This window comes from Artibeus jamaicensis, unplaced genomic scaffold (genome assembly GCF_021234435.1).
Source record: "Artibeus jamaicensis isolate MK-2021 breed Jamaican fruit bat unplaced genomic scaffold, CSHL_Jam_final contig_464, whole genome shotgun sequence".
NCBI lineage: Eukaryota > Metazoa > Chordata > Mammalia > Chiroptera > Phyllostomidae > Artibeus > Artibeus jamaicensis.
Window position 1 is genome coordinate 11,426,359 of NW_026521842.1, and position 14,820 is coordinate 11,441,178.

General features: G+C 46.3%; 1 protein-coding gene across 1 annotated transcript in view; it reads left to right on the forward strand.

The window, feature by feature from the left end:
- The window catches only part of ADAMTS18 (ADAM metallopeptidase with thrombospondin type 1 motif 18), a 128,152-nt gene that overhangs the window by 109,539 nt on the left and 3,793 nt on the right, over window positions 1–14,820 (forward strand). Inside the window, exons 17-22 of the mRNA XM_037144730.2 lie at window positions 2,647–2,788; window positions 5,476–5,602; window positions 8,647–8,851; window positions 10,181–10,366; window positions 12,171–12,374; window positions 14,568–14,715. Of these exons, the coding sequence (XP_037000625.2) occupies window positions 2,647–2,788; window positions 5,476–5,602; window positions 8,647–8,851; window positions 10,181–10,366; window positions 12,171–12,374; window positions 14,568–14,715 (1,012 nt within the window). The remainder of the gene's footprint in view (window positions 1–2,646; window positions 2,789–5,475; window positions 5,603–8,646; window positions 8,852–10,180; window positions 10,367–12,170; window positions 12,375–14,567; window positions 14,716–14,820) is intronic.

Sequence of the window (14,820 nt, forward strand, 5' to 3'; positions counted from 1 at the left end):
CAACCTGGACTGACCGCAGAGTCAGGACAGGGCATCCTGGGTAACCGGAGACGGACAGATGCAGGAACAGGTTGGACGTGGGGAGAACGTCTAAGTTATTTTATTAACAGTAAGATATTTTGGTGGTTTTTTATAGTTGGCTTTACTGGATACCTGGGGAACTGTGACATCTTGATGGTTCTGTTTGTTCAATAGTGATGGCACTTTGATCATCACAATCTAATTTTTTTCTTCGATGCATCCTGCTATTCACAGCAACATTTAAAAACATTTTACAGTGAACCACATGCCACGTATGGCTTAAGTTCTACAATTGGTCTAAAAGATGAAAGCAGAATGTATTTAAATGCCCTTTGAAGATGTATTAAACCACTGTTAAATCACCAGAATATAAGTCTTTAACATCCCCAAAGCAAGAACTAATGTTTCATTTTCTTTGCATTTCCATCAGGGATCACTTTCCCCTACAGCAGGAGAAGTCAGGATCTAGTTTGAATGGGGGAAATGGGTGGTCCTAGGAAGAGGAGATAAGTGAGTGGATGTCTGTATCACACTTGCACTTGAACATCCCTTCCTTATATGTGTGTGATGTAACTCCACTGCATTGCAGTGCCACCCTGCCTCATGAGCCTTAGCTCACTCCAACTCCTATGCAGTTCGTTTGTATTTAACTATGTGTATGTGTGGTGCGTGAACTGCAATATCTTCTGGTCTACAAGATTTCTGCATTCCTACTACATAAAGAAAATAGCAACCCAAAGTGTTGCGTTGGAGATACTGCTTGAACTGAAGGAGAAATTCAGTTGAGAAATCAGTGATCGTCAAGATTCTTCTGGATGTAAAAATTCCCTCAAAAGTCTAGTTTGTTTGGGGAAAAATTTCTAAAGTATCTGTTTACTTAACAGCACACAAAGACATTTACAGAAACACTGCAACACTCTGAAATAAGGCCCTGGCTGGTGTGGCTCAGTGGATTGAGCACGGGCCTGTGAACCAAAGGGTCTCTGGTTTGATTCCCAGTCAGGGCACATGTCTGGGTTGCAGGCCAGGTCCTCAGTAGGGGGCACATGAGAAGCAACCACACTGACGTTTCTCTCTCTCTCTTTCTCCCTTCCTACCCCTCTCTAAAAAAAGTATATAAATAAAATCTTTCAAAAAAAATCTCAAGGATCAAATAAGGAAAGAATGCTATTTATTCAAAATGTATGAAATGTTTAGCATAATTAAACACATGGTTCTAAGGACAGTTGTATGATTTAGCTGCAAAAATAAAAGCAAAGACTGAATAGATCCTCAGAATGAAACAGCTCCTTAGGACCTCAAGTTTAAGAAGGTTTTTATTGGTGAGAATTTGGCATTTTTCTCTCTCAGTGGCGATACCTGTTTGCTGTTTTTATTTTGTGTGTTCGATGGGGGTCGGGGAGCAAAGACCCATCTGTGAACATTCGGTTGTTTCTGGGAGGCCCCAAGATTTGTTTTGTCATGTTTTTATTAAACAAGTGATGTCCACACTATGGAGTGTTCCAAGTAGGCCTTTATATTCCTGGGCATATTTAGGCTAGCGGCGAAGCGGAAGGCATTCAGTAGCATCCTCAGGAGTGGGCCGGTATGACAGAGGTCCTTGAACAGCCACCACCCCCCAACTTTAATTGAGGTGGGATCCCACCAGACAGAGATAGAGCCAGAGGGTTCTATTTTTAAGTGGGAGTCTGCTTTGCTGGTTGAGCATAGATGCCCAGTTCTGGTGGTAAAGAATTTTCCGTAAGACTCTGGGGCAGAAACAAGCAGCTATTTATATTCATGCACTGAGCTCAAAAGGAGAGAGGAGAGGGGTAGTTAAGAAAAGAGAGAATCGGGAAGAGAGGTGTTTTTCCACACCCAAAACAAGGACATGTATTATGGTGTTGAAATGCATTTTGTTGGAGGTCTGAAGTTCTGCTTTAAGCTCATTCAATAGTCACCTGTGTGATCTTGTACAAGGTCTTCTCAGGTTTGGGTGTTTTTTTTTTTTTTTACCATGGAAATATAGTCAGCTATATTTTAAAGTGGTTGGAGGAATGTTTTGAGATAATGCTTAGCAAAAATTCATCAGGGTGCCAGGTGCCTAGAATGTGCCAGTAAATGGTTGCTCTCCTTTAGTAGTCAGATCTTATAGTAGTCAGGATCAGATTTATCCTAAGGCCTTGCCCTTTGTGTGTGTGTATAAAACCAACCCCTACTTCTGATCGTATTTATTTTTGTCTTAATCTGCTACTCACCCTGGTACACAGTGAATAGACACATTCTCTTTAGTTAAGAACTCCAATTGTAACCTTCTTTCCTTCAGTATAATGTAAAAAATGTTTGGTTTATTAATGCAATTCCTTTTTATTACACCTATGCCTCACATTAAGGGCTGTGGGCTTATGGCAAGTGTCAAGTCACGTTTCCCTGTGCAGCATTTATCTTCATCACAGATTCGATGATGTGGCAATGCACATTGCAAAGTTCCATGGGAAACTTTAAGTCAACAGGCTTGGGGACAGTGATGTGAACCAACTTTAAGGTCAAAGTGTCATGCAAATATCTTTAAAATGTGCAGCGAGCTCTCTGGAATTCCAGGGTCTGACCTGTATCTTGACCTCTGATGTGTCTTATGCTGTGCAGGTTCTGATGCAAGGCAAAAACCCGGGGATAGCTTGGAAGTACGCCCTGCCCAAGGCCGTGAATGGGACGCAGCCGGCCACGAAAAGACACGCCCACGCCTGGAGCACAGTGCGGTCCGCGTGCTCTGCCTCCTGCGGGGGAGGTGCGCTCATTTCTTTACTCCATCCTCCAAGTCTCTTCTCAAAACAGGTTCTTTCGCCCCAGGACTCTTTAAACTGTATGGTTTGAATAAGCAACAAAAGAACTGTCTCTTATGGGAACCATCACTCTGAAAAGCAAATATTATTGCACTACTTGAGGATTTTCCTATGTAGCAAGGAAGCGATTCTCACAAAACTCAAGTCAGCCACAACCAGGACTCAAAGTCACACATCAGAACCTTCTGGGGGAAATACACAGGGTGCAGCAGAAGTAAGGCCTGCTTGAGTGTGGTTGGTAGGGTAATAATGTGGGTGTAATAATTTATAGTCATAACTTGAACGTTTCACCTAAAATGGCATGTGGTGTGCTTAAGTGTGATATTGCTAGGTTACAGAATTACATGCATATGATTTTGTATTAAAAGATTTTATAATAAAATACGGGGCATCACTTCTGCTGGACCCTGTAAAAAGTCTATAAATATAAGAATATCTACATATATATTTGTATATTTTAAAAAATGTTGCAGCTCACAGTTTAGTTTCCCCATGCCTTGACTTCTCTGTTGTTGCAAACCGCCCGCTGGGACTTAGAGAAGGCAGGGCCATGACAAGGGAGAATGCACGCAATGCAGACGTCAGACGGCTCTGGTAGGTGGGCACAGTGCCCCGCCATCTCCTCAGGGGTGAGGTCAGCATTCCTCCGAAGGGAAATGGATTAACTGTAAGAAATAACCCTGTGAAATAACCCTTGTAAGGAAAAACACCAGTCATCCTCTCGGCAGGTAGAGGCTGACATTTTATCAAGATCCGAAAACATCACACATTTGCTTGTTAGGCAAATTTTGTCATGCTTGGGAAGAGGAACAAAAGTCTCTTAAAGAGGCCCATGAAAATAAAGCACGAAGGTTGGTCACTCCTGTCCTCATGTCCAGAGCACCTGGTGACATTGGGTCCCCTAACTCTCTCCATCCCACTTAGACATCTCTGTCTCTCTTGGAGCCAGAGACAGAGCAGGAGTATAGAAAATGAAGAAATTCTTATGTCTGTAAGGCCTGTTCTAACAAAATATGAGGAAATACTTCATTTTAAAACCTTACATAATTTAAAAGTAATACAATTAGCAATAAACATTTTAAAGGCAATATGCTAAAAGAAGAAAAATAATCTCCCATAATCCCTTAATCATCACTGGCCAATGTGAAATACTTTGTATCATTATATTATGCAAACAAAAAATGCATGTGTTTGACCTACTTGGACACATGCATCGGTATCATCCTGTTTTCCTTACAGAACAGATACCATGCTACAGACCCATGGTTTCCAGCCTGTGTCATATCCCGGCAAACACTAAATGAATTACTCAAATTCTGTGGCACATCGAAAAATATACTGTTTTGCTATTCTGACAAAAAAAAAAATAGGTACGTTCTAAAACGTACCTGTTTCACTCACACCAGACAGCTGTTGTTCTGTTGGCTGTTGTCTTTTTATTTGACAATCTAAGGGAAGGAGGTCAGTACCCTGATTAAATAGTCTAGTGTTGCATGTTTTAAAAAAAATTTGTAGCACACTGGTTGGAAATCATTGCTACAGACATATCTTTATGCTTTTTTACTGAATTTTGGAGCACAGCAGTTTTTCCCATATCAGGGGTTCTTTCAGATCATTTGCAGTAACTCCCTGGTGTTCCAGAGAGAGAGCACAGGTCCTTGGGAAGGAGATTCAATCATTTTCCATTTATAGGGAATGAATCCAGCCAAAGGGAGGATGCTGGAGAAGTGCATTGTGGGATTCCCTCTTACCTCAACTTAGTAATCCAGTCACATGACTCACAGGTCACATTGTGTCCAAGGCATGTGAGAAGAAGTGAGTAAGTTCTCTGGCAGTAAACTCTTAACATTAGGGAATCCCTGTGTGGTTTTGTTAGGTGCCTCCTGAAGGCAAGTCCACTTCAACCTACCTGTAATAGCAGAGGTGACTTTTCATTGCTTCTCAGATTGATTTTAAGGAAAAGTGCCATGTAAGTATAAACAATTCAGAGAGGAGGTAGAATTCCTATTCAGGGAATTGACAGACAGCTGCTCACAAAATTCATGTCTCTGATGAGAAGTCCTGAAATGACATTGCAAGTGAGGTGTGGGATGTTGCTAACACAGACAGAAAGCCAGAATCCTAGCTGACAGGTACAAATACGTACGTGTTCAGTGAGCTCCTCTCTCCGTTTATTTATGCACCATACTCTTATGGAAGTAGAGGATGCTTCATGGAAAGGCAGAATGTCACAGCTTCTGCGCATGATTCACCGATGGTTTTTCTTTGAAGAATTCTTTCCACTGGATGTGTGCAGTGTGAGTTAAAGTCGATGGGATGTTCCCCGTACAGCTACCCTGTGCTCAAAAGCCTGTATGTGTCTCTGTGTGGCTCTAGAGCCCACGGCAGTCTCGACAATGAAGAAGCTACATGTGAAAATTATTAAGATGTGAGAACACATGCTGTTATCTTGGGGGGGAAATAGGATCAAATGAGTTGCAGATTTTATCAAAAGGAGGCCTTCTCACACAGTAATTGGATTCCGTAGCTTAAACGAGGTATCAGAACCCGGGTAAGTCAGAAGCTAAATTTGGAAACGAAATTGGATTGGTTACCGGTAATTTTTAGTTTGTGACTTTTAATGTCTTATTAGGTTACATAAGTGTAAAGGCCATTTGCTTACGAGATCAAAATACTCAAGTCAATTCCTCATTCTGCAATGCAAGAACCAAGCCAGCAACTGAACCCAAAGTATGCAATGCCTTCTCCTGCCCTGCCTAGTAAGTCATCTGGAAATGTCTTTCTGGTTATATTTGTACTTTATGTGCCTGTATTGTTGGTATGAGATCATTAAAGCCCGTAAGGTCAATGCTTCTGATCAAAAGTGCTGTTTAAGATAGATGGAATCCCCAGAAAGGTAACAAATGAAAGAAGGTAGTGGAGGTTCAAATATATAACTTGAAAAATGCAAATTTGCTTTAGACATTCATTTAACTCTGCCTGTGCAAACCTAACCTTGGGCTATAAAAGCGTGTTGTATTTTTTAACCTTTGCATAGACACTCCTCTTCTCTGCACTAGATTAAATAGATATTTAAATAACACAGATAACTATATTAGTTAAATTTCCATGTGGCTGTGTGTTTAACTTTTATATAGTTGTCCAAGAATTTAAAAATCGGACCATGAAACCCCAAACAGAAATTGCACAGTAGCAAGACGCGGATTAGAAAGACGGGGTGAGAGGCCCAGTGGTAATCCGCTTCTGATGGTGGGGACCTATGGGGAGCTCTGTGGGTTTGTTTTGGGATGGATTTTAGCCACAGTATTGTTTGAACAATAATTTTAAGTAATCTTCCCAGCCATATGGAGTCTTTTCTTGCACGACTTATCTCCTGCCAAATGTATTTATATAGAATTGACAGAGTTTTTTTCAAAAGCAACATTTGTTCACTAATGTTTCAGGCCATCTTAATAAGCAGTGTTTGCTTTGTGGTAAGGCAGTGATATCACACAGTCTTTTTGTACACACACATGTATTTTGTCCTTATAAATAGGGCATTCGCCATAATTGTCTGGGGCTGTGGCTACCCACCAATCCCACATGCCCACTGTCAGCCCAGTCCTTCTCTTAGAGTCTGGAACCAGCTATATCCTAAACAGAAGAAAGAGCGAGAGATTTGGGGGGCTTTCATGAAATTTCCCCTTTCCTAAGAAACCCCTGTTCTAAGGAACACACATCTCCATGACGTGGCTACCAGACAGCTGTTGGTTGTTGTAGAGTGGTTTTTCCTGTAGGTGGTAGGGGTATGTGTGCGCATGTAGGAATTGTACGCTTGAATGGCAAGCCAGGGTTTTATTTCAGACCTCCTCCTCGTTGTCACGGGTTATCTCAACCAGCCACAGAAAGGGCCCACTTACCTACGTGCACGAAAAGGGAGAGAGCCGCGGTCTTGTCCAGCCCCTAGGACTTGCCGGGACCTCCACGTAGAAATAGCCCCCTGGGCAGTAACAGGTTCACTGGCTATTTAAAAGCAGACGTGCCCCTCGCCATGACTGCCAAGTCACAATGGTGAAAGGCAGGGTCTTTCGTTGTCTTCTTCCTTCGTCACCCTGTTACTTACATCTCATTACTTTCTCTCGGAATCACGGGGACCCTCAGGGATATTCTTCCCTAGGGAGATCCCAGAACTAAAGTTTAGACTCAGACTGTTGGAGCTGGAAGGACAGAGAAAGGAATCTGAGCCAGCTCCCCTATCTTCCCACGTAGCCATTACGCCATGAGTGGGCCTCACTGTGAGCCGGCTTTGAGCCGAGCACTGGGATATGGAAATGAGTAGCTTGTGGCTGGTGCCGTCAGTGAACCTACAACAAGATGGAACAGGTGGATGCGTAAAGAAGTCACGGAGATGCAGTGAGAGACACACTGTACAAGAAGGTCACATAAAAGATCAGTGAGTGGGAAATGAACACTGTAGGGGTCTGTGCTGTGAGGAAGGTCACAGGGAAGGAGGCCAGGTGTGGGGACCGTGCCTGCCATGCACCAAGTTCATGTGTGTTACCCTTTTCCTGCTACTTCTACAGTCATCATCTTAGCCATGTAAAGGAAGGAAACTTGAATAGGAAAGAAACTTGGTAGACAAAATGCCATTTTTATAGAAGTGTTAAAGCTGATTTCATAATGTTTTCTTTTTGTCTTATTATAAAATCAAATAATCATACAAATATAGGAAATGCTTTACTTGACATGATCTTTCTTTAGGTAAGTTAATGTGGATTATGCGGTGGTTTTGAACACACATAATCCTAAATCCACATGCTAAGTTATCCAGACTAAAGGTCTTTAATTTCACACATCAGGCTTGTGCAGAAACCAGAGAAAAAATTTATAGGACTAGGGAAGGTGGGAGAAATGCAAAGATATAATAGCATATTTGTGACATTTTATTTCTTAAAATGATCCTGAGAATATTGGTAGATCAAAGCTGAGTTTTAGACATTTCTATGGCTCCAATGATTAATGATCACATCTCATAGGTCTTTTTAATGCTAGGTCTTCAAATCATAGAATTTCAATTAATCAGAGTAGTTATTGAAAAGGATTAATAGTTTCAGTCAATTAGCCTTCAACTAGAATCCAAGGCTCAGACTGCTGTAGAAAAAGGTGGTCCAGCGATTTTTAAGAACAAAAGGTTACATCTCTAACTCATCAGTAAATTTTAAGACTAACCAGACAACTAGGTAGCAGAATTGCCTGCTTAGAAATGTCCTCTGTGAGACCTTCCCTGAGTGCACCCCTCCACCCTACACACATGCGCACACTGTGTCCCCCCGCCCCCCATGGATTGCACCTCCACGAACCTCACTGTTGCAGTTTGTATTAACTAAGATTGTGGCGATCACCAGGAAGTGTCATGTTTATCTGTTCGTGTATCTGCCTCGTCCGTGTGTGGTAGGCTCCTTAATGGAAAGAACGTTGCCTCGTTCCTTTTTCCTACCCTGATGCCGAGGAGAGTACCTGGCGCAAAGCTAGGATCCCAAGAAGTTTGGCTGAATGAGTGGATGGCTCAGATTTCCAAGTGGCACACGTTTCTTCCCCAGGAAGGGCAGGAATGTGTTTTTCCCCAGAACTTTGGTGACTAACTGTGACACCCTATGGCTGGGCCGCATTAGTGAGAGCTTCAAAATCTGCAAAAGAAGAATTTGTAGGAATCTCCCTAATTAGTCCTAAAATTGACCTAAGGCTTTCGTCAGGTGGTAACTGCTTTGGAAGGTACGAGCCCGAGTCTGAGCTTCACTGGAGTGACTTTGCTTTTCCCTGGCAGCTGGAAGCCGGGCGAGTGGAGTGTGTGCAGCCGGCCGTGTGCAGGGGGCCAGCAGAGCCGGAAAATCCAGTGTGTCCAGAAGCAGCCCTTCCTGAAGGAGGCGGCCGTGCTGCACTCGCTCTGCCCGGTGAGCACGCCCACCCAAGTGCAAGCCTGCAACAGCCACGCCTGCCCCCCAGAGTGGGTCTCCGGGCCCTGGTCCCAGGTAACTGCGAGTTGTGGGTCTTGTTCCTCGTGGGAAATGACAGCAACAAAGATACAGGTGGCATCTCTGCTTCCCAAGAGGCTGTCAGCTGGTCTCACGCCATCCTGAGGGCCAGTGTCATTAACGCTTTCAGTGATTCTCACACAACCTGCCGTTTGGGAATCCTTAGAAGTGCAGAAATTAGAGCAGAGCCTGGGGACCGTGTAGGCTGGACGGGTATAGTAGCAAGACAGCATTCGAGCGCTAGAGCACTGGCCGGCGGGACCGGCGACTGAATTCGCCAAAGCAAACGGAAAAGGCAAATACAAAGGGTGAGGCATAAAAAGGAGATTTAACTGTTGGTTCAATGAAGGGGAGGTTTGAAAGAATACAGAGGAGTTGGGTCTAAAGTTTGCTTTTGTCACCAACTCCCAGTGAAATGTAAAGTTGTAAAGCTGGAAGAAGCATAGAACTACCTGTCATTTATGACTCAGAGGTTCTCAAAGGAGGGGGTAAGTCTGCCCCCAGGGGCACTGGGCAATGCCAGGAGACCTGTTTGATTGGCACAGCGAGCAGGGGGTGGGTACCGTTGGGGAGGGAAACATCCCACAATGGACTGGACTGCTCGCCAGCATGAGAATGACCTGGTCCGAATGGTGCCGAGGGTGAGACCTCTGCTCTGTAACTGCCCAGCCTCTGCTGAACCACCGATGGTGAGACAATTTGGGGGAATAATACAATTTCAGGGGTTGTATCACCTGAACCACGAGGCCCTCCTTCGGGGTGCCTGCTGGCACAGAGGGCGTTTCTGTGGGGTTCAGTTTAACGGGGCACTGCCATGTCCCAAACAGAGGTCAGGACAAGGTTCTGCTCTGCTTTTTTAATGATGGAACGTTATGAAAAATGTTTTTTTCTGTTAGGAGTGTATCTGTTAGGGGAGTAAGGAGCTGGCGGTGGGAGGAACATCTCCGAGCTCGCTTCCGTGTCCTTTAAAATGAGGGCGTGTGTTCGCGTATCGCAGACAGCAAGTCCAAGTCGTGCGTGGCGTTGAGTGGGGTCTCTGGCTGCGACTAGGCGTTCTCATTTACCAAAGGAGAATGCAGAGGCCGTTCCAGCCGAATGTGCAGGGTGGGCGTGGCGAAAGGAGCTGGGGCCTGCGGAGCTTCAAGCAGGGAGTCCAGCGAGAGAAGGGGCCTTAGTGCACGGTGTTTACTCCAAATCTCACATGGAAATATTTCAAGGGAAAGAAATATTTTTCTTTCATCTTTTTTTGACTAAAAGTAACTGTGTCTGAGAACCTGAAAGTCATGCGAAACGAACGTGCCAACGGCGTTTTTTCCCCGTCTCCAGTGTTCCAAGACCTGTGGGCGAGGCGTGAGGAAACGGGCGGTGCTGTGCAGAGGCGCCTCCGCGGCCGAGGGCCTTCCGGACAGCCGCTGCGCCCACACCCCCAGGCCGGAGTCGCAGGAGGGCTGCGTCCTGGGTCGGTGCCCGAAGAACAGCCGGCTGCAGTGGGCCGCCTCCTCCTGGAGTGAGGTACGAGCCCCGATGTACTGCTAGGTGTGGCTGCCGCTGTTCATGCCCAGCTTCTGCACCAGATGCTCAGAGCTGCTTTCCGTTCAGCACACGTGCGCCAGGTACCTTCTGGTCTCTCCTCCTTCCTGCCTGCCTTCTTCATCAAAGATTGGTGAAGAGGCCATCACCATGATTGGGCAGTGGAGGCCAGAAACATGGGTTGGGGTGCGGAGTGCCGTGATGGGGTCTGTCACTCTGCCAGGCAATCGAGCTCCACCCAGCCCGACATCAGGAGGGATCCTTGTCAGAGGAGACTTTCCAGGGAGTGCAGGTCTGAAGGATGAGCAGGAATGGGGCAGAGGTGGGGCTGGGGAGAGCCTGTTCCTGTCCGAGGGGGGACACGATGCAGGGGACACGAGGGAACACACTGAGGAGGCATCAGGGGTGCGAGGGAGCTGCCAAGGTCATCAGGGGCAGAGTGGAAGGGCCTCAGGTGATGTATCCTAGAAATGTGCCCTATAGACAGACATTAGGGGCCAATGAACATGGAAGTGAAGGAGTGGAACAGGCAGGTTTCATGTCAGAGAGAAGGGGAGCGGGTGCAAAACAGGCAGAGGCGCCCACACAGCTATCACGGTATGTCAGACTGAAGATGAACGCGTGTGCAGGTGGAGAGAAGCAGCATCACCTTTGAGAGTCCCGGAAAGGCCCCTTGGTACCTTCGGGAATATGTGGGCAGGGCTGGAAGATGCCTCCTCGGTTCCGATGTGGGAAGCAGGGAAAAGGCAGCCGAGTCAGAATCGGACTCCATGACCCAGGAGGCGAGGTCTCTGCTCTTAAGGAGTTCATGGTCTGCTGAGGAAGACAGGGGGAGAGTGGGAAAAGGCCGACAGGGGTGGGGGCCTTTGCACGTCGGCAGCTCCGGCCCTTCCCATCAGTGCCCTGTACTCCGCCTAATGGTCAGTCTAGAGCAGCGTGCGCATCTCTCTTGGCCCCACTCGCTTCTTCGAGACATTAGAACCCTACCGCCGGAATGCCTGGGCTTGGCCCGGACTTCCCACCTGAATGCAGCCTTCGGGGTGCACCGTGGGTGTGCCCTGGGGCTTGCTGCTCACCCGGCTGCTAGGCCTCACTTTCCTCGTCTGCACAAAGGAGCCAGCGCCCACACCTCCCACAGAGCTGCTGTGAGTAGGAAGCCAGTCATCCTTTGTTGCTTGCGATCGTGGCACTGATGCCAGGTCTGACTCCCCCAGTTCATCAAGGCCCTACCCCTTATCCCATACTGAGGTTTCAAACACTTGGGACAAAAACCAGTTTTCTCATACTGATTTCCTCAGTCTCATACTGATTTCCTCAGTCTCCATGCCCCCACTCTTTTTCCTGCCATAACAACGTCAGGTTATATCTCAGCCAGGAGACAGGTGGGGGAAAACCAGGGTGGCTCTTCCCACTCCAGAGCCTCTAACTCTCACCTGTATGCCCAGCCTCATTGGCTCAGACGCCCAACTTCTCAGGGCTCAGGTGGAGCTGGGCATCCAAACGCCCCACAGAGCCCCAACCCCATGCTCCGCCATCTCGTCTTGGTCTGGACTTTGCTCGCTCACATCCACAGGGACGGACGGCATCTCACTCTCTTTTATGGTGCTGCTGAGTTCTGTGACACTGGTTGTCTCACCTGTAGCATGAGGGACCTGGTGCCATAGCTGTATGATCCTTGCGTGGTCAACCTGCCATCATCCGATCCCTCGAATTCCACGCGGATGGTATGTCCTCAGGTTGGAACACGCCTGCTCTGCACACTTACACCTCCTTTTCTGGCTCCTAGTGTTCCGCGACCTGTGGTTTAGGAGTGAGGAAGAGGGAGATGAAGTGCAGCGAGAAGACCTTCCAGGGAAAGCTGATAACCTTCCCAGAGCGAAGGTGCCGCAACATTAAGAGGCCAAACCTGGACTTGGAAGAAACCTGCAACCGAGGGGCCTGTCCGGGGTACAGTGTGGCAGCTGGATGGTATTCATCGCCATGGCAACAGGTGAGTGCACACACATTTATGAGGTTTCTATTTAAGTGAGACTCAAAAGGAGGCAGTCCACCAGGGGCTGCTGTTAGAGACCTGTCCACAGGTACAAAATAAAGGGCTTACGTTCCTTGGCCCACCTACCGCCTGCGTGGCCTGAAAGGTTACAGAATCTGTGGGCCTCAGTTTTCACATCTAAAGCAGTGAGAAGACACCTTGCAAGGTTCTGCAAGGTTTTTTTCTTGAGTAAATAAGATAATACAAAGCACTTAGTGCCTGGCTTGTCACTTGGTGCTAATGTTCACATTTGTCACTGCTATTAAATCGACTGCTAGCGTCATCTGCCTTCTAAAAGTCACAGTCTTGACTCATTTGGTTCTTATGTTTACAAATAATATTATAATAATAGTCAACATTTGTCAAGCCATTGCTATACACTGTGCTAAATGCTTTATGTGCATTCGCTATTCTCTCACTTCATCCTTTTAACAGTCTAATTGTGGATATTCTTGTCCCTACTTTGTAGAGGAGGCAGCAAAAACTCAGAGTTAGGCAGTTCAGCCAGGGACCCCCAGCTTTCTCACCTCATTATACATTCGTGCCACCGTCTTCCTCAGAAGACTTGGGTGAAGTGTTGGTCACAGCAGCTGGTGCTCACAGCAGCTGGTGCTCACTGGTAGGAGTATGGGACGCTGTCTGAGAGAACAGCAGGTCCTCGGGAATCCGAAGCTGCCTTTTGGGCCGGGCAGCGTTCCAGCCAGCAGCGGTGCACAGCTGTGCAAAGGACTGACTCGAGATGCTGCCCACAGCTCCCCGTGAAGTGTAGGGGTGGACGAGGACCTGTGTGTCTGTATGTTTATATCCACACACTTTCCTGCATAGATATGCACACGTATGCATATGTGTTGGAAATACACAGGCATGTATACAGTTGGACAACATGGCTTTGAATTGTACAGGCCTACTCACGCGTGGATCTTTTCAATAATCACTGGAAGTGTATTTTCCTTATGATTTTCTTCATAACATTTTTCTCTGGCTGACTTCATCATAAGAATATAGTATACATACATATAAAGTACCTATTTAATTGATTCTGCTATCAGTAAAGCTTCCGCTCAACAGTTGGCTATCAGGAGTTAAGGTTTGAGGGGAGTCAAGATTATACATGGATTTTCAACTGCACAGGGTGTGGACACCCCGAACCTACGCTGTTCCACAGTCAGCTGTGTGTGTGTGTGTGAGTCTGGGAAGTGCACACGGAGAAGGGAAGTCACATGATGCGCTCTCTCCAGATTGGCGGGCGCTGTGTCTCTGTGCTCGCCTGTGTTGCAGGTGCAATACCTGTAGCTATGGATTGCTTTTTAAATTTTTTATCATTATTTTACTCATTTAACAGATTTGGAAATTGATTTTCATATGATTATGTAGATCAGTAAAGCATCGCCAGCATGCCAAATCTATGGCCCATAAAAGTTAAATGATAGTAAAATAAAAATGATAATATAGTGAAATTTAAAAAGCAAAATCAAAGCTAATCAATTTAAAGGTTTTTTTCCCTGACAATATTTTCTTATTTGTTATGAAATCTTTGTTAATCTTTGTTATTTTGTTCAGAAACACATGAAAATGTAAGAACGCTAACAGCCCTTGTTAGTCATTTATTTTTTTTAGGAAAACACTAAATGGACAGTCATAACGCTGACCGCTGGGAAGCAGCGTATCCACCCTGCTAACCAGGAACTCGGCTGGGCACTGAGGCCTTGGTTCCAGAGCCCCTTTGAGTATCGTTTCTTTTGCTGCCCTCGCTTTGAACTACCCCCTCCACCACTGCGTCTGCAGAGGTTACTTGGAATTCTTTACGTACTGTGATTAATTGCCTAGATGTGTCTGTATTTGTTTCCGCATTCTTAGGGCAGCTTCTGTATTTCTGGAAGCTCTCCTCTCTCTGAGCCACTTAACGGGGAGAGACACACTCTTGGGTGAGCAAGCATTAGCCTACGACCCTTCTAATCAGGCCAAATGGCTCCCACATGTTAGAAGAGTCTGTAGATGGTGAGCACACGTACCTGGCTCTGGACGATTCATTTTGTCAACAGGCACCTTGGTAATGTCGTAAAGCCTGGAGGTCCTCCAATGGCACTGACACTAAAAGGAGGCCGTCCAGCTGAGTGTTCCTGACTCCCTCCTCTGCTCCCTGCTCTGCAGTGCTCCGTGACCTGTGGAGGCGGGGTCCAGACCCGGTCCGTGCACTGTGTGCAGCAGGGCCGGCCTTCTGCCAGTTGTCTGCTCCGACAGAAACCTCCAGCGATGCGAGCCTGTAACACCAACTTCTGCCCAGCTCCTGAAAAGAGAGGTAAGGAGGAGTCCACACTCCATCAATTTTACTAGTCTTCAGACAATGTTTCAAAAACCGCCCCCATTTGCTTGTGCAGTGTAATGTGCTCCACTCCTCTAGGGG